This window comes from Bombus vancouverensis, chromosome 12 (assembly GCF_051014615.1).
Source record: "Bombus vancouverensis nearcticus chromosome 12, iyBomVanc1_principal, whole genome shotgun sequence".
NCBI classification, from domain to species: domain Eukaryota; kingdom Metazoa; phylum Arthropoda; class Insecta; order Hymenoptera; family Apidae; genus Bombus; species Bombus vancouverensis.
The window spans coordinates 2530961-2558544 of record NC_134922.1 but is presented as its reverse complement, the minus strand read 5'-3'; the positions used below and the strand labels follow the sequence as shown (position 1 = coordinate 2558544).

Here is a 27584-nt window from a genome sequence, read left to right as displayed (position 1 = left end):
AGATATCTTTTAAATCCGATGAATTCTGGTGTCTAGAGGGATAATAACATTTATCAAATTCTACGATAATCTACGATATATTTAAAGCGTATACTTGTGTGGCAGCGAAACTATAAATTTGCATAAACATTCGCGGTCTAGCTATAACCACGTTTACGTTATTATGCACAAGGTTAGGTTGGGATTATGAGGTCAAAATAATGGATAAAAACACGATAAAAAATCTTTTACGTAACTTTTTAACTACAGAACAATCCTCGATATCTTTACTTGAAAATGTTTTGATCGTGTAAATGTGAAATATCGTGTAACAAGGAAAACTAAAATTGTTATTTGAAGGGACTCGGCTATTTCATATTAATTGGATAAATCTCGGTATCAATCGAACGAAGGAACGAAGGAACGAACGAACGGGCGATCGGATAAGGTTAGCAGACACAAGCGGAAGGAGTAACGGATCATTGTGAGAGGCAACGTAGTAAGGAAGAAAAAACTGAGAAAAGGAGGGGGCACCAACGTGGTTCCTGTGGCCGTGTAGCAGCGAGTAGCGAGGAGCGAGCATCAGCCGAAGACAGAGGCAGCACTCGCGTGCCCTGCTCTTCGCTCGCCAATCCTGTCTGTATCGTTTCGAACGTACAGTACCGGAGTACCGGTTAGACAACCATACCGTGGCTAAGTGCTGTGAACTTGCTACCTCCGACAGGGATTTTAAGCTGGTCCTTTGTTTCTACGATCGACACGCAACTGGTTTCAAATTCCGCGTCCCTGATCATGTTCGCCTGAGTCTTCTTCGCGAACCACGGGGACTCCTGTGACTCTGCAAATCGATCTTCAATCAATGATTCGGGTAAGCGACATCGTAAAATGTTTATCGACATACAAATATTTCATGGTTAAGTGTACATACATCACTATAACAAGAATGCTCGGCATGAGAATGATCGTTCGATACGAATGCCTTATTCGATCGATAATTGGTCGAATTTGGATTTTAATTGGTGTTACTCTACCGCGTATTTTGAACCATTTTCTATTTTTGGCAAATTTCAGTTCGAAAGAAATATGAAAGAATCGTCTGGTTAAAACATTAGGTCCTAGTCGTATAATACTAGAATATTACGTAGTTTTAATACATGTCGTTTAGATCCTACGTTTTTCTTAAATAGTGACCAATATATATTATATACATACATGTATATATGTAACTGAACAATCGAGACGTTAAATCAATTACCGTGATAGTCCTGCCCCAGAGTGTGATCTGCTTAAAATAATGCGAGTTCTCTCATGATACATATACTGGTTTCTTACTGTTGCATTATGTACAAGGCTCGATCTATCGTATATACGCGGTATGTACCACGGAACGCGTTACAGAATTCATCCACATTACGTTATTTTTAATTCTTATAGGCGTATCATTCGCGATCGTAACGTTTTCATTAATTGTAATAATAATCGTGTAAATGTTATAGTATGACGAATGCGTTAAAGGAGCGCTTTGCACGCTACGTACATAACACGTATCTTGCATTCATTCGCAAACGCGTCAATTAAAATCGAGCTACAAGCTGAAACGGTTCGTAGGTTTGTTCACGCCATAAAGCGTAAACTATGAAAATATTAAAACTGCAATTTTAAAGCCTTTTCATGTCGATCATCATTATTTATAAGAAACATTTTGGTCTCTGATAAGCAGCGGAATCAATCGTTAATAGATACGATTTGTTCTTTAGGATTATGATCGATAAACCAATTTTTGTTTATCGAACAGTAGATAAAAAAAAAAATTCGACATTTAACATAAATATAAATTAAATTAAATATTGTACGATGATAAATATGGAATCGAGTAATACGATCGAATTTTAGAAATATGTAATTGCTTATCACAGAGAAAGTAAATTACATTTAAAATGCGTATTTAGCTGTTCTAATAAGCAAGTGACTTTAATTAAAATATTGGAAACTCGAGTACGTGTTATTACCTCGAAAGTACATACTAAAAGGTAAAACAGAGAGATTTATCGATATATCAACCTTGTAAATATTAACATCTTTGGTACGAGCTTCGACTACATTACTCGACAGCCGCCAAATATGTCCCTACGACCGAGCCTCGACTAAAGTCAACAATACAATACGCTACGGCTACGCATCGCTCTTGCTCGCAACCGTTAAATGACACTACGCGGCGGTCGAGCGCCACGCTATATCGTAGAGGTCAGCGGTTATGATAGATCTGTGATACAATCGAATCGTAGGATTAGTGATCGATAAAGTGAATTATCTTTACATTATATATTCAGGTATGTAAACAGGATATGTATCACAGATCTATACAATATATATGCGATATTATAAACTGGAACACGATAAAAGATCATTCACCGAAGAAACAAACAACGTGTCAGATCGTTCAAATCGTATTTCTTATAAATATTTATCAAAGTATTAAGTGATCAAGACATATAGCATTATGTATTGTGTGTTGGTTTTTACATGCAAACATTAAATACGGCGGTACGTAGTCAGAAAATAGGCATGCACATAAGTAAGTATGTACCTTGAACGCGATCGCAACCAAAAGGTCAAGGACGATCTTTACCAGATATATTTAAAATAAGCAAATATCGGAGATATTCAGAGAAAGGTAGAAAGACTGGGCAAGTTGCTATAGAGTGCTTCTGATACCCACGTGCATTACAGAAATGGCAATAACCAATGGAACCAGTTATAAATCGGCTGGAACGTTAATGCAGGCCTTTGTGAATCGCGAAAGAGAAGGTTTTCAACCACGCCCACATGCGAAACTCGTTCATTCCCGATCCTATTCTTTTCTGCTATTTCCATCGAAAAGGAAAGACAAATTCGGAGAAATGAAAAAGAAAAAATAATTTCAAAAGGAAAATTTAACATTCACATAGAATTTCTTTCAATCTGGGAATGGAAAAATGATATCCACACGCTCGTAACTTTCCATAATTTGTTCGAACTATATTTTGATGTCATTTTACCATTCGCAGCCTGAGAGAAATTTCACTATGGAGAAATTCTGAATATCGAAATTTACTTCCAGCCATGGTACATATCCAATTCTCTATGTACAACTGTTTATCTTCTTCGTATCTGAGTTCGTTACGCGGCATTTTACTTTTAAGTTTGATATTAACACACCGACGGGCGTAGAAATACTACTAAATACACGCATGTGTACCAGTTGGTTAGTTCTGTAGTTATAGAACTAATCAAATATCGTAGTACATAACACTTATTAGCCTTAAATAATATGAGAAATATTGATAAATTATAAACATATGATGTTATAATAAAGTACAAATAAATATTCCTTATATATGTATGTATGTGTATACGATGTGTGTGTATGTGTGTGTGTGTGTGTGACGTTTCAATCCTTTATGAAGCATTCCGTACGAAATAAATATTTACGCAAATTATTTATTGCTTTTATTATATTTTGTTCTTCGATAGAAGTAATCAAATACATAACGATAAAAAATTGCAATGGTCGATATTATATACTGTGTTTACTACGTCAGGATTCATTTACTGTCAGGAATGCATTAGTAAAAATTTCACATCGAGTGAGTGAGTGGCTACTTATAAAATAAGCAACGCTATCGGAGAAATGAATGGTCATTTACGTGGAACGATGACCGGTACATCTTGCCTCTCTATAAGAACGTGACTGTTGATCGCTGATTACGTGAAAATTATTACAGGAAACAAACGTCCAAACTATGCTTATAAGGACTAAGGAAATTGTTATGTAAAAGAAAGTACAAGAGCCATACTGATCCATTTATTGAATGATTTCATTAGTGTTTGAGTATCGCAAAGGTATATTTGGTACACTTCACTGCCTTTCTTTGCCATCCGCACTTTCACGCGAAATTATTTCAATAATAATTCGAAAGTTATCTTTATCGGATCTATTTTATAACTAATAATAAAATATGTTTCAATATGAGATTTTTGAATCTTCCTTTTTTAGAATTATATCATGGTATAGTATATAATATAGATAAGGATGTAGTATAAAAAATTCAGTGTAGTCTTATATGTTTTCCATATCGGGTCGGTTAAATACAAAGAAATATTCTGCTGTCATTTTACTGTTATATTTATACAGAGAGGATCACGTAACATTCTGTGACACTCGACACATAAAAAAAGAAAATGATGAATTCGCCGCTACACGCCACAATGTTGCATTCTATTACGTTAATTTTCTTTTTTTTCTTTTCGTGTGCTTCGTTGCATTCAGGAAGTGCATTTCCACTTCCTCTGCGATCGATACCAACATCTAAACTAGATTTTCGCGTGATTTATAAAATAGGATGTTGAAACGTTGCGTAAATCTCACAATCTGGGTCAGTCAAACGAATTAATAAAATCATTGAAACTTAAATAGAAACGTAAGAGCAGGATCGCTGATCCGTGTTCACGGATTATAAATCCATCGAGTATCTTTCTTAATTCTGCAACTAGTAGCTGCGTTAAATTGATACGAAATATTCGTACTGTTTCGTAATAGAACAGTCACTTTCGCAGCAAAATTTTTTTCTCTAGCCGGTTTCCATCTAATTGTCGTTAATTACACTGTCATTTGGTAGAGGAACTGACAAGGAGGAAAGCATGTGTTCTTAGAATTCAGTTTAATTTTGCGAACTGCAAGAAAATTGTATATCGAGCTTAAATTACACGAATGAAATGAAATTACATTAAATTATGTGTTTTTGGATATCACAGGTTGACAGAAAAATTAGAAAATATCACCGCGATCTTTTCATGTATTGCTATAAAGTTTTCATGTTTTCACGTTCAACAATCGCTATTATTTGAAATGTACTGCTTTTAACGGAACAAAAAGTGTTGCCTGTTTAAAATTATCATAATCGATTAAATTTTATTCTTAACACGAATAATATAATTAACTTCGAGTTAATTCGCTACATTGATACAATATTTTTTATGCCTTGCTAGTTTTATAAAATGGAATATAACATTAGATAGAATTGGTAGCTTGGAGGTTTATTTATAGTAACGTTATATTACACTTGGCAAGAAGGGAAAGAGACAATCTAGAAACTAAGATCAATGATCTGCGAAACGATCGTTCAGCTCTGAATCTTCCTGTGGATCGTCGTCTTTTCAACGCGGTTTGACTTTCTTCCGCAGTTAATTATATAGCTTCCACACTACTTTCCTTGGTTGTTAGTGCAATTGTTGTCTATCACATAATTACATTCCATTTCCATCCGTACCACAGATTACTTTTTCACATTCTACGTCTATTAACGTTAAAATTACCGACCGGTAATATGTATCTAACTATATTATACGTAAACGATTTTAATTAAAATAATATAAGAAAAATATAAACAAATATCTTTCATAGTTTTGTTGTCGACATTCAAATTACGAATACGAGAAAAAATGCCTGAATTGCAATAGTTATAATTACCACACCGCTTGTTAATGTATCTAGAGAAAGAACTCGTTCATCTCAACTTGCATTTCATACATTCACGATAGTTGTACCAGCGGTTGCACATGTTTTTTTATTAATGATATATTCCAGCAAAGTAGTAACAAAATCAAATATCTTTTTTTATGTAACAGTATTCATGTTTATTTCTTATAAAACGTAACACCAACATTCGATACACACAGGTAGATTATCTTAGTACTTGGAACATCTGTCATATTTTTCCTTTCCGGTTGTCACTATTTTGTTCATCCTAGCTACTGCAACGTGACACCACATACTTCTGTACCACTCTTCCACATCCTACTTGGAGGAAAAAGCAAGCGGGATATAAACTAGCAACGGATTCAAGTTAATTAGATTCTAAAGCTTATAAATACGTAGACGATAATGGATTATATGCACTACAAAAAGGAACTGAACTATAGAAATGAATCGGATAAGGAAGCATAACGAGAGTCTCCTGAGGTCTATTCATCATGAGTCTATCCATGAGTACATTCCCTGACGTTGTTCGGCCTACACATTCAAATGATCGTGGGTGTTTCATTTCCATAGAAAGGAATCGTGATTGCATTCATCGAGGATTTTCAGTCATTAGAAGACCAGTGTAATTATCGACACGGCTCGTTCCGTAGGAAGTGTATTGCACAATTTACACTTTGCGATGAATCTGATCCATTCGACTATCCAGTCAGAACTATGCCTGTCCTATCAGTCCGCCGACGTTGTAATTGAATTTTCTCGGCACGCTGGACGCGCGTAATAGAGCGGTACTTCGTGGTTCGTTTGGAAATTTCGATCGTTAAAAGAAATTGTTACTCGTCTGCCTTCCGTTCACCGTCTTAAAGGAGTCTTTTTTCAACCGAGCAATGGCTCGTTGAATCGCTATTGCTACGTTTTCTAGGCGGTCTGATTATCACTATGGCAAAGCGCTGCTAAAAGCTACCTACCAATAATTTCATAACGCCGCGCCGTGCCACGTCGTTTTTATGAATCTTTCTCCCACGCAGAATGTTTTTTCTAGATAAGTAGAATGGGTGAAAGCGTTGTTTAAAACATATGGAACGGTTATGGAAAAGAAGTTATAAATTTTACTGAAATATTCAAAACAATTTCGTACGATATTTGCGCTAGTTGCATATTGATTTGAATCTATTAACCGAGAAAGACGAGTTAATTCGTCGTTCGGATTCTTTATTCAGAGACTCTCCATGTCTTTACGTGCCTACCTGGTTGGTAAGTAATATCAGAATTTGAACTAACTATTCGATTTATTAAGATACCTATAAAATTGTAAATTCTAACTGCGAAGACTCGTATATTTTCTAAGAAACGCAAGCTTACATTGTACTATATATGTAGAGTCGCTGTCGTCCGAAATTAGAACATGCAATTTCAGTAAGGTAATTCAATGAAGTATATCGTGTATCGATGTCGTGTTTCTCCTCCAATAACATTTGAAAACCGGTACACCGTGAATCGAGGATCTGATAACACGTCTGGAGATCAGTTATCGTGGCTAGAATGTATGTATGTGTAGTATCTTTACCGATTTTTAAAGATCGAGATTTACTACAAGTATCACTTGAATTTTATAAGAGCTGCTAAATAAGGGATCTGTATTTATATTGCAATTGATATCATTTCGAATGTTCATTCGAAAGTAGAGTTGCAATACGAATGAAATTTAAAATTGGAATATTTTTCAACAATCTTGTAAATATTCTGACATCATGAGAATTCTTGCATTTTACATCACGGGCAGCTAACCGACGCGACGGATACAATAGGAAGTACGTTATGTGAATTCGTCAAGCACGAGATTTCCGACCGGAAAATTACCGCGAGAAACTAAATATCAAACTTCCTGGATAAATAATGCTAATCATTAATCGTAATACTTGCAAATTTTCTCGCTTTCAACAATATTAATTGCGTCGAATTAGAGTTTTTATTAAAGCGAGTTTCTTTCTCAGACACAACTTATATTAAAAGTGTAACATTTGACATAAAATAGGAGTAACGGAGATTTAACCTACTAAGCGGAAAAAATAACCAACTATATTACTTTTTATTTCGTTTCTTCATATGTAGCGGATGGAAATAGTATCGAGTGGTATTTTTGCAATAATTCACATTCCTCCTACGGCTGATTAATAAGAAAACTACAATGGTCGCGTTCGAGCGTAGCGAGTATGGAAGCAAATAGTGGTCAAAGGTTAGAAAGTAGGGCTTCGCATTATTGTGGAATTAGCACACTTTTACGGAGTCACCGATGGCACCGACACGACGCAAATTCTATGCATCTTTTAAAACGCTCTGCACGTATGTTTTTTCAACAGTCACGTAATGATGATTTAGATGAAGTAATCTATTACTTTTTATGCGTAACATACTGAATTCATCGATGAATCGCCAATTTCAAAACAACTTTACAGAAATTAAAACGAATTATTGCAAGCAAAATATGTACTCTTTATTAGATAATAAGCACATACGGTGTAATTTGTGAAAAAATAGCTCATCTTCACAGTTGTTTGTTCGGGTACTCGGAATTTATTATTATAAAAACTCTGCTAACTTGAAATCATACGAATGATAGAGAAATTGACATCATCGCTGAGGAAATGTTTCTCACAAGAATCTGTAATAAGAACAATAACCGTTTCGACTGGCCACAAACTTCCATCCACACATGGTTTAAAATATCGTAATTTCAATTGCGATCCTTAGTAACGTGACACGTACGATTCGTGAGATGGATTGCGGAAATGTGAAAAGCAAAATACGAAAAAAAATCGCAGCATGTTTTGCCGATTCATGCCGACCGCGATTTTTAACGGTTCACGTTCTTATCGAGGTATGGTCGACGTGATTCTTCGCGAGAATATGATTCCCTAGAAATGTAGTCCTCGAAGAAGAAACAAGACGGAGAAAAGAGAAAAAAGATGATGGTAAAAATGTGTCGTTCGTTGTTCGATGACGATGGTCATGGTGAAACGATCGCGAGGCAGACCGATAATTTCAATGTTCACCAGTACGCGCTCTGTCGAAACGGAATTAATATCGCAGTTCCATTCTGCACCGACAAACAACGCGGTATCGATATCGAGGAAGCACGATCCAATTTTATATCGCGATGAAAAAATATCAAACCACATAAAAAGGGCTTTATGCGGAAAGCGAAGTCGGTCACGGATCAGTTTGCGGAGTCGTCGGGTGTTACACCGTTGCTGCAGAGAAATTTTGCAGTTGATTTACACTGTCGCGCCGCTTAGCTGGATAATAAATGATACCTGCCACGATCGTAGCTTGTCGTATATCGTTATTCTAACCTGTCAATGGTTAAAGACAGGCTAACTTGTCATACGAATTCGAGTTGATCCTTTAAAGTTTATAATTTATTTACATAGGGTTCTCTAGCGCGTTTAACGTGCCGTTTCTCTTACAAATATGTATATTTTCATCCGAGATATTTAAATACAAATTGTTACGCTGCAAGTACGAGTTTCTATTTCGCGTATCAAAAGCATACGAGAGTAATCGATGAATCATTCGTTCAATTATAATATAATCGATAGGTAATTTTATTTTATTTGATTTTTTACTAATTTCTTATTAAAACGCGTATCAATGTGACGCTAGACATCATCGATCCATACATGACATGTATTATATACCGTTATCCGTCATAGTGTGCAGCAGATCATCCTATAACACAAAATGGGACAAATATATTCCAAACACATACTCCATTGAGAAAATAAATAAATTATTAAAAGAGAATACCTAGGCAAACAACAAGGTAGGGTGATTTCGTGATAAAAGTAAAAGAGAATCGATAATCTGCAGCTCTTTACGTAATTGCAGCAATCAGCTAGCTTCCCGTCAAATTATTGTACGGTACGGTAAATAGCTGAATTTTACGAACTACGATAAAAAGCTATTATAGTAAATATCATAGAATATTCCTGGCTTATTGTGCAAACTAGAACGCAAGTATTCTTAAACAATGTACGATTATGTATATGTCTATACGAGATCGTGGGATCTGTAACTCCTTTGAAAAAGAGATCACATTTGAAATAATTAACGCAGATATCTAGTTCACAGTGGTATTGTTTAGAGTGGTGCGTGGTTTAAACATTACGCAGCAGTAGTATAACCATTGATAGCACGCACTGTACCGTTACACCGTCACGCTGAAAGGATTAAGACAGCGGAACGGCGTGTATGATTGGAAAAGCCTCTGACCTTTCACTTCATCTAGTTTGTCATTCGAAAGATGTTTAAGTCTAATATTACTGAACAATGTAAAAATAACAAGTTCCTCTGTCCAATCATTTTTGTTCTAATTAATTATCTAATATATTACTCCTACAACACACGACACTGGTTCATATATTCAAAGAATTGGAGAATTTCTGTGCTGTCCAGACAATGTGTTGAAAGTATTCAAAATTGAAGTTCATGTTCTATATAAATAGCTCCTATAAACTAGTAACAAAAATGTTAACAGGTTTCGCAATTGACATAAAACACGAATGATTTACAAGGGTTTTTAGATACGTCCTATCTTGTACAGATTTACGTGCAATTACAGTTAACTTTCGTCACGCCGTTTTGTGTTTTATTCAATTTATTTCATTATAAATGTCACTGTAACCCATATAGCGTCGATAATTACCAAATATACGATGGAAAATTTCATCATAGGAAACCACGTAAATTGTAACGAAGTAACCTTGACGAAAATGCGACATAATTGAAATTGATAGTCGTTAATAATGAAATTTTCGTAGCCAATAACACGGTTGTAGCTGAGAAGCCACGATGTTCGTGATTTGACCGGCTTATACACCACATTAGGTGTAGTCAAGTATTGTCCAAGGTAGTTGAATATCATGATGCAGCTCGAAGAGACATTACTTTACAGTTGGGGTGACTCTAAGCCAATTTCACGTCGGGTTTCTTCGCTCTAATACCCCTATCGTACCACGTGACTTCCCTCGCGGCAAATGACCATTGTTTAGCAGTGATACCATGTTCGAACGTATCGATACCAACAATACCATGATCGTAAATTGCGATGGCAAATCGTTTGTCTTGTCAAAGAAACGAGATCATAATCAAGAACAATAAGTATGATCGATGGTACGAAATTGACACTACTTTCGAAACGGATAGGAAAAGATGTTCGTAGAAGAGAAATCATCGATCTGTGAAATTGACAGGATTCTCATATTCTAGGTCGAAGACACTGATCGCCAACTTTTTTCAGCAACTGCTGTTCTTTCGGATAAATGTTCAAAATTTGATCCGATATTTGAACAAAAGAAATTTGTTCGAACAGTGTATGTAAGTAGTATCTATACTTTCAGAAAGAATGAAGAGCCTTTTGTCGTACGCGATCGTTAAGCAAGCAAAGCTTTTATGGCACGTCGGTACATTTGTTTCGTTTATAGAAGATATAAACACCTTTTAACGTATTTCTTTCCTTTCAAAAACGGACATGACTTGTCATGTAAAATGTAAAGAAGTTTGAAAAATTTTGAAATTTTAGTAGAATTTTATTAAATTCTAAATAAGGGAGAGGCAGAGAGAGAAAGGAAGAGTGGAACAAAGAGTATTCTTCAAACAGAAGCGACCGATAAAGTTGCAGTTGACTACATATTTTTAAAAGAATTCAAGAATTATGAGAATAGATTATATGTAGGTGTAAATGTAAAGGGCTTATGTGAAATTATAAATTATCAAATTTTGCGATATACATATAGGTAATATATAGAAATAGTTAAAAGAATGGTTCATACAACTTTGCACGGATTCACATTTAATTCGGCAATTCGGTGTTTAAAATGCATAACGTAATTTCACGAACAAATTATTCCATAAATGCCAAACGCAAACAGAGATCGGATGCGTTTGACACACTTCACGTTGAACGTGACTGTGGATGGCCAATGGCGATGCACGATAATTAGCACTTGCATGCTCGCTTAAAATATTACGAAATTATTTGTATACTTTAGTCTGCTCTTGCATTTACATCTCAAATCAATATAGACATTTTAATTGTACGTTAGCTTTCCTTTTTGGAAAGAATTATATTTTACAAATCTTTATAATTACTCCATTTAGTTCATTCGTAAACATCTCTTCGACATGTACGTATTTGAGAACACGAAATATTGCATTTCTCTTGTGTATAATTTTGCCATAATTTTTCCATAGAGTTCATCGAATTTTTCCAACTTGATTATTAAACTGATTAATCTATTCCTTAATCTATATATGATAATCTCTTAATCTATCATTGTATCATTGACTACACACTTGACACCCGTGATCTATAAATGTCCTGTTTAATTTAGTGTCATAAAATGCCATTCGAAACCACGAGTGAGTGGCTTTGATCCTTAGATGGCTTCATCCAATGGCATAAGTTACTTATTATCATATCTTGGATTTATATATGCAGAAGCAAGAAACAGCTTTTCATTATCAATTAATTAGACTCAATCTCGTTTTACGCATGTCCCTGCAATAGGCGATACAAGAAAAATAAAATTACGTAACGACATTGTTTAACATAATTTCGAAAATGAAAATAGACGAAATCCGACAATCAGGTATATGAATTTATTCTGATCGAAACAAATGGTATCAGTGAAAAAATAATAGTTTTCCTATTAGTATCCTTTTATTACGTATTGGTAGTTACGTGAAACAAGACTAAAATATCTATTTATCTACTTATATAAAAACCACACACGGTGCATATCAGATTCATAATGCATATACGTAAGCATGTTCAAACTATTATGGAATTAATATCAGAAATCAAAATGACAGAGGAGCACGTGGCGTGGTCTTCTTATGAGACCTATTTCTGAGAGTGAGCACAAGTGCGCCGGTCCTACCGAGCCTGATCCTATTAAGGAGTTAACAGGTATCTGGTTAGAAGACGAACAACCCAGTCGTATTTCACACTTGGTCAAGTTAACAGTGTCTATTGATAATCACTGGCGCATCATTTAATTATTTAGGGCCTTAAATAAGGCATTCAGAATTTTAAAATATCCAGCGTGAACAACGATCACCAAAATGGGTGATATAATTGGTCAGTAAGAATTCACGTCAAGGAAAAATTTTGGCGAACAATATAGAAAGTGCAGTGGAATAGTTGTTGGTAAATTCGACAAGGGAGAGAAAGTGTTCTATACTTTGAACTCAGTGAAATTTTATTAGTCTATAAAACAATAGAGTTGCGTAATCGTCGATTATTATCTATTGTTATAGGTGCCTTAACCAAAGAAATTTATATTAATTTAATCGTGAATTCAAACTCGCGTATGTTTCGAAGCAACTGAAATTTTTCTGTCTGTTTCATTCGTGTAACTAGTTGGCAATGCGTAAATTCGATTACCATAAGAGAATATGTTATATAATTAACTACGCTGATATATATAAATCTTCGTTGTAATATATCTATTTTAGCAAGACTATATATTCATTTGATTTCTAAAGCTTCGGTAAAAATCAATCTTTCAATATTATTAACACTAAATAAATTTACTTCTTCGATGATCACACTTTATTTTGTTTCATCTATTTGCCCTTTTGTAGTATTACACGATAAAATGTAGCTTATTTTCAATAAGGTTTTATCTATCTCTTCTATGGAAAGATTTAGTTCCAAGAAATGTTTTTATTGCCCTATACTTACACGATATGACAGTGACAACATTTCTCTTCGTGGTTCACCGCAACTTTCTATAAGACTTGAACAAGGAATCATCTCGTATAAAACTATCGATAAATGCAGCACGTTATGTTATTAACTTCATTCATGATTTATCGTGTACCATACTCATTACATCCCAATAGAATTGAAATTTATAATCGTAATAATAATCGGAGGCATTAACGTAATAAAGATATTAATATAATTTTTATGTATTATTATTAATGTATATTATTAATAATAAGATGGTAAATTTCGACAAATTAACTAATTTTACTTGTACAAATAAAATGTAGAAATATAATTCCCTATTTCAGAAATGACCGGTGGTGGGACCAATATGGCGTACCACGGTCTGAGTCAGCACGTAAATTTTGACGTGATACCAGATCCTGGAGATCGCTTCGTCTTGGAAGAATTAATCGGAGAAGGAACCTATGGAGAGGTTTACAGTGCGTATTGCAACGAATCTGGCAATAAAGTTGCAATTAAAATTTTGGAGAACGTCGCCGACAATATCGAGGAAATCGAAGAAGAGTATCTGGTGCTGAGAGACTTAAGCCACCATCCTAATATTCCTCTCTTTCGTGGTTTGTTCTTGAAAAGAGCTAAACCTGCTCAAGAAGAGGATCAATTATGGTTTGTCATGGAGGTATCGTTGCACTAATTTTCGTCTCATAATGTAAACAGGAAAGCGTAACGAATATAAAATCGAATACATCAATATCATCACCTAATTAAACGTTATTTGATACCGCTTTGAAATTTCCAAAAAAAAATTCAAACGAGTTATTATAAAACGTTCCGATCGTAGTTGTGCACCGGAGGGTCGGTGACCGATCTCGTTCAAGGCCTGAAAAGAAAAGGAAGGCGCCTAACGGACGACCAAATAGGTTATATCCTCGCAGAAACGGTGGAGGCACTAATTTATTTACATAGCAATCATTGCATGCACCGTGACGTTAAGGGACACAATATTTTGCTTACCGAAGATGCACACGTCAAACTGGTTGATTTTGGCGTGTCTTCGCATCTCGTTGCTACCCTCGCCAGAAAAAATACCTCGGTTGGCACACCGTACTGGATGGCACCTGAGGTAAATTCCAAAATTCCTTCTTCGACGTTAACGTCAACTTTCGATTATTAAAAGTTTCAATCGTCTTATCAAAATACGACATTAATCAATGTGAAATCTCACAAATTACGAATAGGTGATAGCTTGCGAACAACAACTTGATTCTTCTTACGATTCTCGATGCGACGTTTGGTCAGTTGGAATCACGGCAATCGAACTAGCAGAGGGCGATCCACCCCTATCTGAACTGCACCCTATGAGGGCACTCTTTCAAATCCCCAGAAATCCACCACCGTCCCTCAAGAATCCAGATATCCATTCTCCAGAGTTGGTCGACTTCATCACGGAATGTTTGGTGAAAGATCTCGAGCACAGGCCCTTTGCAAGCGAACTAAAAGAGCATCCTTTATTGATGAATATCGAGTCGAAAGCGGAAAAGATTAGAAACGAAATACAAGAGGAGATCCGACGTCAAAGAGCTGAAGGTAAAGTTCATAGACAGCCCGAAGTAACGACCAAACACGGCAAATTGAAGACCGATCGGAAAGCTAGACCAGAAAAGATGTATATGGACGACCTGGCTGCTTTGGACATGTTGTCGGAGGATGCAATCGTCGATCAGTTACAACACAGATATGAACAAACTCAGATATATACTTATATCGGAGATATACTTGTAGCTGTTAACCCTTTCACAAATTTGGGACTGTATACAGGCATCGTAAGTATCATCAAACTCTATTTATCGAAATTTCTTAAATTTCAAGTTATCTATGCAGGAACAAAAGAGATACAAAGGCCAAGCAAGATCGGACAATCCACCTCACATTTTCGCCGTCGCCGATGCTGCATATCAAGCACTGCTACATCAACGACAAAATCAAGCAATTGTAATTAGCGGGGAGTCAGGAGCAGGAAAAACAGAAAGTGCGAATTTGCTGCTGAAACAATTGGTTTACCTCAGCAAAGCTCCTAATCGTAATTTGGAAGAAAGAATTCTTCAGATAAATCCGATAATGGAAGCTTTCGGTAATGCGACTACTGGGATTAACGCAAATTCATCGAGATTTGGCAAATATCTTGACTTAACCATGACTAAAGGTGGTAAAGTCACTGGTGCCAGAATATACGTGTATTTGTTAGAGCAATCTCGCGTTGTAGCTCAAGCTGAGTAAGTTTCTGTATATCATGTATTTGTCGATATGTACGTTGTACGCTATGTAATAATTTTAACATTCTGATCTCGTTAATTCACACAGAGGTGAACGCAATTTCCATATATTTTACTACATGTACGATGGTCTGGAGGCAGACAATCGTCTTTCAGAATTCTACCTGGATTCGAACCTTCGAAAGCATCATCGATATTTGACAGATCAGAGCCAAACATCTCAAACGCATATCGATAAATTTCAACAACTAAAAGTCGGTTTTAAATTACTGGGATTTCAAGATAGCGAAGTGGACATAGTATATCGTATTCTGGCTGCGATACTTCATCTGGGCGATATCGAGTTTGGTGAAGTAGCCAGCGAGGATAATACCGATAACAAAAGCCGCGTGATTGATACAACACCTTTACACAGAGGTAATATTACCAACAAATTTATCTCTTCTAAATTATCGTTTCTTTCGTTTTCGTTCCTTTTCTTCTTACTTTTTTCTTTCGAGAAGAAGTACTCTTTCGAAGAAGAAAAATTTATGGAATTTATAAACTTCGAAACACGTTTCAGTTTCGCAATTACTCGGTGTGGAAGAAAATGATCTTTTGGAAGCATTGACATCAAATTCCGTTATGACCAGGGGAGAAACAATCACGCGTAACAATACGGTAGCCGAAGCGTGTGCGGCTAGAGACGCGATGGCAAAAGGATTGTATGGTCGATTGTTCGACTGGATGGTCAATCAAATCAACTGTTTACTATGTTTCAATCGTTCACCGAATTACGAACCGCTGGCAATCGGCCTGCTGGATATATTTGGCTTTGAAAATTTTCCGAGGAACTCCTTCGAGCAACTCTGCATCAACATCGCCAACGAACAGATACAATATTACTTCAATCAACATATTTTCACCTGGGAGCAACAGGAATATATGGCGGAAGGAATACCGGTAGATTTGGTCGAGTTCTCTGACAACAGACCCGTTTTAGATATGTTACTCAGCAAACCTATGGGACTTTTGGCTTTATTAGACGAAGAAAGTCGATTTCCCAGAGCCACCAATAAATCCCTAATCGGTACGAATCTCCAATTTGTTGTTTTTCGATAAAAGTAATGCATTCGATAATTATTGTGCATATATTACAGAGAAATTTCACAACAACATCAAGTCCAAGTTCTACGTAAGGCCAAAATCGGACGCAGTTTGTTTCGCAGTCCATCATTTTGCGGGTCGCGTAGTTTACCAAGCGGATGGCTTCCTAGAAAAGAACAGGAATTTCCTACCTCCTGAAGTAATCCAGCTGATCAGGCAATCTCAGTACGATATGGTCCGTTTCTTGTTCCAGTGTCCGATCACGAAAACTGGCAACTTGTATTCGGCTGTTCACGAGACTGATTCGAAAAAATTGTCACAGTCGAATCAGAATACGAAGGTATCTAGGTTTAGCTACTCGATTAAACTATACAGACTTGACAACGCCGACAACTCGAAGACAACGCCGTCGCAGTGATGATCTTACAGATTGAAAATTGCTGGAAATTTCGTTTGAATGAAAATTTGTTTGTAAATTGCATTAGGAACGGTACTCCAGTCGGGGGTTGGCGTCACAATCCAGAGCTCAACAAACCGTAGCAACTTACTTCCGTTACTCCCTTATGGACTTACTCCAAAAGATGGTGTCTGGGTCGCCACAATTCGTACGATGCATAAAACCGAATGACTCTAAGAGCCCACGATTCTTCGATAAAGAGAAAGTCGTGAAACAATTGAGATATACCGGGGTCTTGGAGACAATAAGGATCAGACAAAATGGATTTTCGCATAGAATATCGTTCAACGAATTTCTAAAAAGGTACTCCTCTCAATTTCGAAATATCGATTTGATCAAAGTTCATAGATCACCCTTTATTAAGTATTAAAAATTAAACGGGCTGTTTTAAATATTTTCGATTAAAAAATTGTGTATGTTTCAGATATTGTTTCTTAGCATTTGGATACGACGAACGTGTGGTAGCGAATCGCGACAATTGCCGTCTCTTCCTGATCCGTTTGAAAATGGACGGATGGGCATTGGGCAGAACAAAAGTTTTCTTGAAATACTATCACGTCGAGTTCCTTTCGAAGATGTACGAGGAACAGCTAAAGAAAATCATTATGGTTCAATCGTGTGTTCGTCGATGGCTCGCTAGGATCAGATTTAAGAAGCAGAAATGGCAATTCGCCGTGTCTGTTGTAACACTACAACGTCATATTCGTGGCTGGCTGTCGCGGAAGCACTTTTTAGAGGAAATGAGGAAGAAACAAGAAGAAGAAGAAGCAACTGTTCTACAAAAAATGCAGGGTATATGAGTTTCCTTCTATTTTTTGTCTTTTTTTTTGAGATTTCTCTCCGGGAATAAAATTCACAACACACATTGTACATTGAAAAGAATATAAAACGAATCGATTTAATATGTTTCACAGAGGAACAGAAAGAGAAGGTGGAGATTGAGAAGCAGACAGAAGAAGACGAGGAAGATGGAACTACGAAAGAAGAGTTGAAGGAAGATGATGCTGCAGCTATCATACAAAGTCGTAAGATTAATCCTGATAAAAGCATAAATTTACGTTGAATTTTATAGAAATTAATGTAACAAATTCTTTTTATCGTTAGATTTCAGAGGATACACAATTCGCAAACGCTTTGGACCTGAACTGGAAGAACGTTTCAAGAAGATCTTGAACAACTACGATGATAAATTTGAGGCACATAAAGCGTTACTGCGCGAAGGTTTAAAGAACGAAGAAGCAGCGTTTATAGTCCAACGGTGGTACAAAAAGGAGAAAGTGAAAAAAAGGAAACCTCCGACAAAAGATCCGATACATCATAAATTAAGGCAAGCTGATCTCATACAATTTTCTCAAAACGTGAGTAAATGAAATTTTAGATAAAAACTTTGATTCCACTTGCGCGTAATGTTTCATTTATTCCAATGGGTTCGAAGGTTCATATGAAAAACCAAGAAGTGCACAAGAATTTACGTCACAATAAGCCAGGAGTGCGATTAAACGAGATAGAAGAACCACCACCGGATTATGTTCGACCCGAAGGATTCAACATGGTGCAGCCGATCATGCAATATCGAAGTGGCAATCAAGTGGATGGAGAGGAAACGATCAAGTACTACCGTGACTTGAAGGATGAGATGAGCAGGTAAATAGACATAATGCACTGACGTGATCGATTATTCATTCTCATTTTCTTCGAGCGAATGAGAAATTCGAATGCTCAATTTTCCAATGCTTTTGGCACTCGCATCGGAAGTGGTTCGGACTTCGAAGAAGAAGAAGTTGGCTGGGACTTACCGTTGATACAGCTAGAAAATGACCTTCACCCATTGACGAGGTATATTCGTAGATACCAGGGAGATTTTATCAAGTTGTTATCTACCTCGCGCTACACCTGTAGATATTTGTAAAATCTTCTTCGACCTCTTTTTCGAATATCATAGTCCTAGGCAGTAGAGATCTACTTTAACATCGTCACTAAAGATCCCATAATCTTTTATCGAATATCCTATTCTATCCTAGAATACAGAATACCCTTTTAAAGCACTTAGGCCATAAATTCACTAAAATATTCGAAATAAACGAGCTATTTGTATTATCCTTGTACCATGAATCTTATTGTTAATTACACTGAAAATGTGTCCCTTGCCAACACATCTACAAAGCGAACAAACAGTTTCGAACTTCAGCAAGATTTTAGCGGATCCTACTATCAAAGAACTGTGTACTATACCTGTGTAAAACAGTGACGTAGAAAGCAGGAACGCATGTTGTGCATGAAAATTACTGCTTTATTTCTAATCTCAGGAGTCGAATTGGGCAGATTCTGGAAGTGAATACCGAGAGGAGAGAACGTTTGGAAGCTCAGGGAGACTTTGCGATAGCTTCGGAACAACAACTTTCGGATATATGGCACAAAGCTTTGAGAAATCCGAGCGAGGATCAGCAACAAGAGAACTCGGGCAGAGTGGGGTAAAGTCAAACTTTCTCAATTAGACGTCTATTGTCTTCTTGCCTAAACTTAAGTTTTCGATTTAAAATGGAAACACTCCCCCTCAGACAGACAGTTATCATTACGTTCCTTTCTTTACTTGTCAAACTCGCAATACATTGTTCTTGTAAATAGGCAGTATCGTTGAATTAATCATTGTACGATAGCAATCGAGTTTTACTAATCTTTTGTTGTGTTTCTGTACCTTGCCAGAGGTATCATGGCAAACTTCCAGGTAAAGCTATAAACTTATGCCATCCGTAGTATGTATCATACCTGTCTCAAAGATTTAATTTCATTTAGAAATCGTTTTAAGGTAGATTTTATGTAAATATCAGAGAAAACCAACTTATCTTACACGCGTATCTAGTGATGGGATCTGAGACACTTTGAATCAGTTCGAACAGGATACGAAGCTTAAAAGTCTTGAAACCTTCGTTAAATAATTGATCGTCTTGGAAATCTTGAAAGTCTTGATCGTTTTCGATGTCTTGAAAGTCTTAGGGCTCGCGATAGGGCTTGATAACGTGATGTGACTTAACATATACTGGACGTAGAAAGCATTCTACACACTTTAAAACGGAACAACTGTTTGAAAATTGGGCCAGACGACTTGATCTCTTTTGGGGAGCTAGAAGGATTAGTTTACTAAATGACGCGCAAAAAATTATAAAAATGTTGCAATTGGTCGAAAGTACGAAGAAAACAGTAATGAAAATTTCAACAACACATTTTGAACCCACCCACTGTATATTGCAGTTATGTATAATAGTAATGTAGACGCGGATAACAAACGTGCATGATCGACCAACATGTTACATGAGACTGCAGTGATGAGTATTCATGTTTTACTGCTTTTTTATTACTTTGGTTCAAATAGTATCATTGACATAAGATATTAAAGAAAATCCAAAAAATGTGAGTTATCATAAATACATTTATTTATGTTACTCGTTTCTATAGCTTGCAATACATATTACGAATACTGATACAAATCTGGCGAATGCGAGGAAAAACATATAACAAACTAGGAAAAGTTTTTCAAATTTAGAACAAAAGTTATGATAGAAATAAGTTTATTGCGTATACATTAGTTATTAGTTATTAGATAACAAAGTCGTATTGATGGAATTGATATAATATTGTGTATAATACAAAAGATAATATAATATACTATACAGTATAAAGCAGCAAGTATATTTTAAGGTGAATAAGTTAATAATTATAAATAATAACAATAATGCTTCGTAATTACGTATACCGAACGGAGCACGCCTCGCCGATTTCAATGATCTTCAAATATGTCATTAGGCACATGTTATAATCAGTTTCACCTATTCATATGTAGCGACTTATTCGTCGTTTATTCATATAACTGCAGCTCGACTTTAGTTTTCGAGATATTCATATAAATATATATTCTTAAAACTTTTTAGTTTAATATAAGTTTATGTACGGATATGATTATATTTATATTATACGTTCGTGCTGCGATGGGTTTATACCACTTCTCGGGCTTCAATTTTTAAACACATGGAAATAAAGAAGAAACTTATCTATTCGAGAGCATGTGCTTCGGTAAATGACAGACTTTCCTTATGTTCACTAACATTAATAGAACTAATAGACTTTCTAATTGATCAAAAAGTGATTCACGGTAAAATAATATAGCTCGAAATCTTTCTAATTAGTATAAAGAATAGTTTACCATAAAAATGTATGAAACGATTATTGTTTTTCATGGATTTTTTAATCCAAATCTAAAATCAAAGTATCAAAGAAAGAAAGTTTGTCATTTACTAAAATACATGCTCTCTAGTAGCTATGCTGAGATTCTTATTTACTTGTATTTAGAAAGAGAAACGTGAGACCACATTTAAGTAAAAAGTTCAGCAAGAATATTATATGAATATCTCGAAAACTACAACTGGGATAAAACTTCGGTAAAGTTAACTCATCTCCGATTTCGATAATTTTGAAATATATTGTAAGTTTATTGCCGGCAATAGACATTGAATTCTGCTTCTAGTTGCGCGTCACTTTGACAGTGTATGTGTCAGTTTGGTTGCCAACCGCTGACCGCTTATCTTCTGTTTATAAACGAAAATCGGCCGAGCTTAAAGGTCCCGTACACAATTACATACACAAGACTGTAAGAAGCGTCTGTTATAATTTAGCTTGATTAAAAGTGAATACAATCAATGTATCATGTTTGGATTAGACTTTTCAATACGGCGTTGCCTCGTAGCGGCTAGATTGGAAAGTCTAACCCAAACCCAATACATTGATGATATTCACTTTTAATTGAGTTCTAAGTTATAAGAGGCAATTCTTGCAACCTCGCATATGTAGTTACATGGGGTCTTTAAGCTCGTCCGACTCTCGTTTATAAATAGAAGATAAGCGGCAACCAACACTGACGCATACGCTACTGCAGGCGCACAACCACAAACAGAATTTACTGTAGTGGTATCGACAGATTTTTGCGAATATCTTGAGAACTAAGCGAGATTGCCGATCATACGTATAGGAAAAAATTGTTCAGAATCATGCTCCCATTACATATTAAAAAATCATCAAAATCAGAAAGTTTCAGTTTTACCTGTATATTTACTGTTTGATATTCTGCACATACTTCATTTAGTTGTTAAAAAGTCATTCGGATCCATTCCCAATTTAATAACTATCCATCTAAATAACTATCCATCTAACTATATTCATCAAAAATGTCGCCGTATACAATCTTATTTTAAATCTAGTTGCTTAGCAAAAGACAAGTATTCCAAATGCAAAATTTACCGAACATACCAAAATATAAATTAATTTTAAAAATCGAGACACGTTGGAATTTAAGATACGAAATATTTAATGGATTATTAGAATAAATACAAGCAATGGCATCAACACTATCTTCTTTCCTCCATTTCTTTCGATTTACTAACGAGAAATGAGCAAAATACATTAGCTAAAACTTTACTTATGTTACAACCATTTCTTTCTAATCATAGAATTCAATACTGGATCCAATATCTCGATTTCTAAAGTTATTGTAGCCATGAAGCAATTACACACTTGTCTTAAATTGAACAGTGAGAATCTTTCAGTCATAAAATTAAAGCAACAAATATCTCAAGAGGAATTTATGTTTAGTGAAACTGCTGAAGGAGCAAAGACATTAATCATAGATCAGATTTCAGATGTAGCTGATATTGAAGGTACCTCGTTTGAGATAAACACTGATAATCCTTAATAATGTTTCACGTAGATCTTAATAATACATCACTATGAACGTCTTGTGACAACGAAATAATACGATAAAATTTGATTAGTGAAGATTCTATAACGGAAAGTTGTATTAATAGATATTCAGATCCATTACAATATTGGAAAAATAACATATCCAAATATCCCAATGTTGACAAAATTAGCAAAAGCAATTTTGTCTTGTTTTGCCACATAAATGCCACGCAAAAGAAATTTTCCGAAGGTAGGAGTTATGATCAATAGCAAACAAAACATTAAAACATGCCACTTTGAATACAATTTTAATATCAAATAAATATTATTATTTATAATTATAAACTTATTTAACTTTAAATATAATTATTACTTTATACTATATATAGTATATTACATTGTGGATTACACAATATTACATTAACTTTAAATACGATTTTGTTATTAAACAATTAATATATATACACGATAAACCTACCATTTTCATAAATTTTCTCCCAAATTTGAGAAATTTCTATTTTCTTTTATTTTTTTCCCCGCTTTCACTAGATATCAACACTCGTAATATGTACCGCAAGCTATAAACTATAGAAACGAGTAACAAATAAATGTATTGATGATAACTCAATATTCCTGAATTTTTTATAATATTTTATATCAATGAACTTTGAACCAAGGTAATCAAAAAGTGATAAGATACTGAATACTCATCACGCTATCAAACACGCTAAAACACGCTAAAACGACCAGGATATATCAAAACTCAAGACTTAAGACTCCAGAATTATCAAGATTATCAATAGCTTTAAGCTTCGAATCACGTTCGAAGTGATTCGAATTGTTTGCTATATATATACAGATTCGATGCGATTCGAAGTATATCAGATCTCACGGATGTATCTTTTCTTTCATTTAATACACTTTTGACTAACATACTTTAGTTACTTTAAATTATGTAATTTATAAAAACAAAAACTTATTTTCTGGTGCATACATTCTAATTAAAATATAAGAAAGATAGTAAAAAGCTGTACAAAAAAATAAAACATGTACGATCGAAGAAATATTTGAAAAATAAATACTTTATCCGACATTTCCATAAAATTTTTATCGTTCGAATTAAAAAATGCCTATACTATTTCTGAAGTACATATTCCGATACCGTAGATCATTATTTATCTTCATTCTTCGAGTTTCATTTACAAATCGGTAGTTTCGAAATCGATAACGAAAAATCGATATCTTAGGCGATCTTCGATTTAAAACAATTCTTTTCTTTACAGTACAAGGACTAATCACGCGGCTAGCAAAGACTTGCGGTTCCCTGAAAGATATTCGCGCTGTAAACAACCTACAGTCGACTCTTCGAATATCAACCATTCAAATGGCCTACGATTCAAATACATCGACAGATACAACGGTTTAAATGACCGTCAACAATCTATCAGTGGTCAGCAGCAGCGTATCGTCAATGGACATCATGCTGCAAATGCTCATCAGAACCTGTTTAAGGGAGGTCATAATTTTACAAACGGACGATCGGCGTTTGTTAACGGGCACGTCCCTCTAAATAATTATCACGGCCCCGCGAGCGGACACGAAACCACAATCAATAGCCATTCAAACTCGGTTAATGAACATTCATCGGCGAACAATTTGGTCAAAGTTAATGGACACCCACTTTACAGTAACGGATACCGAAATATCATTAGTGGTTATGAAAATGGTCTGTTCATAAATAAAATGGTCGTGGGAGATGATTTGATCAAACCTTCGAAATTAAACAATGGTCTTAAGAATAATATAAATGGTCGTGTAAAGGAGATACAGCCTACGAAAGAAAATGACAACTTAAGAAAACATCGATCACCTGGCGTAGACAGCAAAAAGGGAATCGACCGATTGGTTAATTGTCAGAATGCCATCAATGGTCGATTAGCTGCGAGAAAAGATTTGGGTAAGGATACGTTTGGGATCCCAGCTGATCTCAGACAAATCCTCAAACCTACTATCGTCGTTCAGAAGCAACGAGAAATCTTTAAGGTAGATTACGATCCAGAAGATATCAATGGACCGTATAATTTCCGGCAGCTATTGAGACCAGCTGAATACCTTCCTACGGAATCTTTAAGAAAAAGGAAGGGCGGCAGCTTAGCTTGCAACGGAGTTTCGGTATCAAAGGACAAGGTTACTGAGAAACACGTGAAAAGAAGAGCACCGCTCGCACCAAATCAAAATAAGCTCGTTAACGCGAAAAAATAACTTTCTTAGACATGTTTTTTCAGATATTCTACGGGCACCTAGACTGTCGTTAAACGATGTAGAATAATTATCGATCGCATATACGAATTCCCTAAAAAATATGTTTCTAGGGATACATAAGCACAGAAATGGCAAAAGATACTCGAAGAAGATTTAAGATTTGAAAAAAGTATAATAACTACAAAATAATTCTTATCTAGTTAATATAACGCGGCTATATCGCAACATAAGGCAAGGTATTAATAATCCGTAAATTTTATCAACCGATATTTTTCAGTATTATTACCATATGAAGCTGAAAATATGCGAGTCGGATCGTTTGACGAATTGTGTATGTATTAGCCGTATCTAATAATTTTCAAACTTATGCGAACTAGTTAGTTTTCGTTAAATTTTGTGAATACTAGTTATTCGTAGAACTTTGAATTTTTTTAAAGTATCAAGAATTCATTTGTGACGAAAGAATAATGATAAAATACAAGATTCTGTGAATTTAATTCATTGTAATTCATGATAACACGTTTGTCATCTATCGAGTTATGTTAGTAGTAATAAGTAAGTTAGTAGTAGTAAGTAATACTTATTTCTCATTATTCGTTCGACTCAATAATTTGATCTTTTGTATCAAATAAATGAAAAAAGAGATATTGATTTGTTTGATACAATCAACTGCTGCTGCTTAACGAAATACATCTCAAGAATATCGTTCATTTAGAACTAGTCATGTGTAGCTTTACAAGAGTTAGATGTGTTCGATAGCTTTAAAATAAATGTTCACAAACTTCTGACAATGTCTCATCGTAATATTTATGTTTTAGACGCGTACGTATAACTTTCAAACACGACTACGAACATAATCTATTGATAAACTTGTTTATTAGCATCTCGTCCTATTAAATGTTTCCGAATACGTCTTAATTAGTCGCTATTGTCAAATGTTTACTAAATCCTAATACTAGTGTGTATTTCGAAAATACTGCTTGTAAATAAAATTCTGATAGAAGCAAAAATATACTTCTACTTATTATTACATTTATTATTTAAACATATAGGTTCTATTTATTTCGAGTTTTGTTTTTCGGAACTATTATTTAATGTTTTGATATAAGTTGCAAATTTATTTTATGAAATATTTACTGAATTTTTTATTTCTAATTCTATAAGAATTTCTAATTCTATAAGAAAGAACAGTTGGATAATTTTCTGTTGATAAAATAACGCGATAATTGTGTCAAAATTACTTTATGAAAATCTTTATGACAGTTTCAATATTCAATATTACATTTTCAACATGTTACGTCCTGTGACCCAAAGATATATTATCATTTCCTATTCATAAAATCATTTAATAATCTATAAAATCCTCTTTACTACGATCAAGTCTATTACCGTTCCAAGATTTAGCCTTTTTTTGATTATTTGTCAATATACTGTCGAGGTCCTTAATTCTACAATGTATTCTTTAAGTCAAGACGCTCCTTGGGATTGAGGTGAAGGTGGATGTAAGTGCCCAGGAAATATTCTCGATGTTCAACGATAAAGTTTATTTAACAATTAACAATCAACAATCAACAATCACGCTTCTCGAATGTGTTTGCTTCGCTGTTACGTCAGACCCTTTGCACTTCGTTGTTCGAAACAGAATGAATCTTTTGTTCAAAACTGAACGGATCCTTTTCCTTCGTTACCCCTCAATATCCTCACTACGCACGCGTTTGTTAGATGTCCGCGACCGTTGCCGCGTATGCATTCTTCCGAATATTTGGCGGAAGAACCGTAGGGATATCGATGGTACATTAGGCATATCGGCCTTACGCTTTAATGGTATAGCGCTTTGTGTCGCGAAGCCGTCGGAAAGTTCCGTCGTTGAGTGCCGCCACAGAGTTATTGCTCGTTACGGTAAAACACGGAATAAGCGGGTTTTTTCATGTACAACACTCGAAGGCCGATTTCACCCGTGAGCGATCTTTGGTAGGGGGCGACCATCGCCCATCCTTACATATCAGTTTTTTTTCATCCAATTAGTAGCGAAAAGAAAAATAAAATATAAAAAAAAAGAGAATTTATTTTTGACTTTCGATTGGATCTGTTTCTTTTTTTCTTCATCACCCCTCAATATCCCCACTATCCGCGCGTTTGTTAGACGTCCGAGATCGTTGGCACGCACGCCTTCTTCTAGAACATTCTAGAACATAGATATACATTGTCGCTTAGTGCCACCACATCTTTATCTCCATCATCCGTCCATCGGGTTTGAAGTGTGCCGGTCGTGACAATATCACCGTCACCGAATTTCACTTCAACTCTTCGGTCAAAACACTCCTATATCTTTCACACGCAACACTCGCAAACACTTCAAAAGTTGTTGCACTTCGTACACCTTTTTCTTCCTTAGGTATTCAAGAAGTGAGCCATTAATACCTTTGATTCGGATTACGACCTTCTCAATATATGTATGTTTTCTGTGCCGGGGTACATCACCCCATTTGTTGTTGGACTTATTTGTAACGTTCTTTTTCAGTATCGAGGTAAGAGTATTTATCC

At 35.3% G+C, this 27584-nt stretch overlaps 1 protein-coding gene across 5 annotated transcripts; it reads left to right on the top strand.

Annotated features, from left to right (window-relative positions):
• Nucleotides 1–518: 518 nt before the first annotated feature.
• Nucleotides 519–26050, top strand: LOC117165019 (myosin-IIIb). 5 transcript variants are annotated; one of them, XM_033348473.2, is made up of 17 exons: nucleotides 12491–12638; nucleotides 13580–13914; nucleotides 14077–14358; nucleotides 14474–15058; nucleotides 15117–15508; nucleotides 15597–15925; nucleotides 16071–16577; nucleotides 16648–16934; nucleotides 17080–17354; nucleotides 17476–17843; nucleotides 17966–18076; nucleotides 18156–18409; nucleotides 18487–18695; nucleotides 18807–18887; nucleotides 19358–19522; nucleotides 19755–19776; nucleotides 24062–24208. In XM_033348473.2, the coding sequence occupies exons 1-17, from the start codon at nucleotides 12623–12625 to the stop codon at nucleotides 24071–24073; spliced, it is 4230 nt and encodes a 1409-aa protein (XP_033204364.1). In that variant the 5' UTR covers nucleotides 12491–12622; the 3' UTR covers nucleotides 24074–24208. The 5 variants fall into 5 exon arrangements, with proteins under 5 accessions (XP_076479229.1, XP_033204364.1, XP_033204362.2 ...); XM_076623114.1 differs by lacking the exons at nucleotides 12491–12638; nucleotides 19755–19776 and adding an exon at nucleotides 519–847 and having other exon boundaries at nucleotides 24062–26050; XM_033348471.2 differs by lacking the exon at nucleotides 19755–19776 and having other exon boundaries at nucleotides 12492–12638; nucleotides 17966–18073; nucleotides 24062–26050.
• The last annotated feature ends 1534 nt before the right edge of the window (nucleotides 26051–27584 follow it).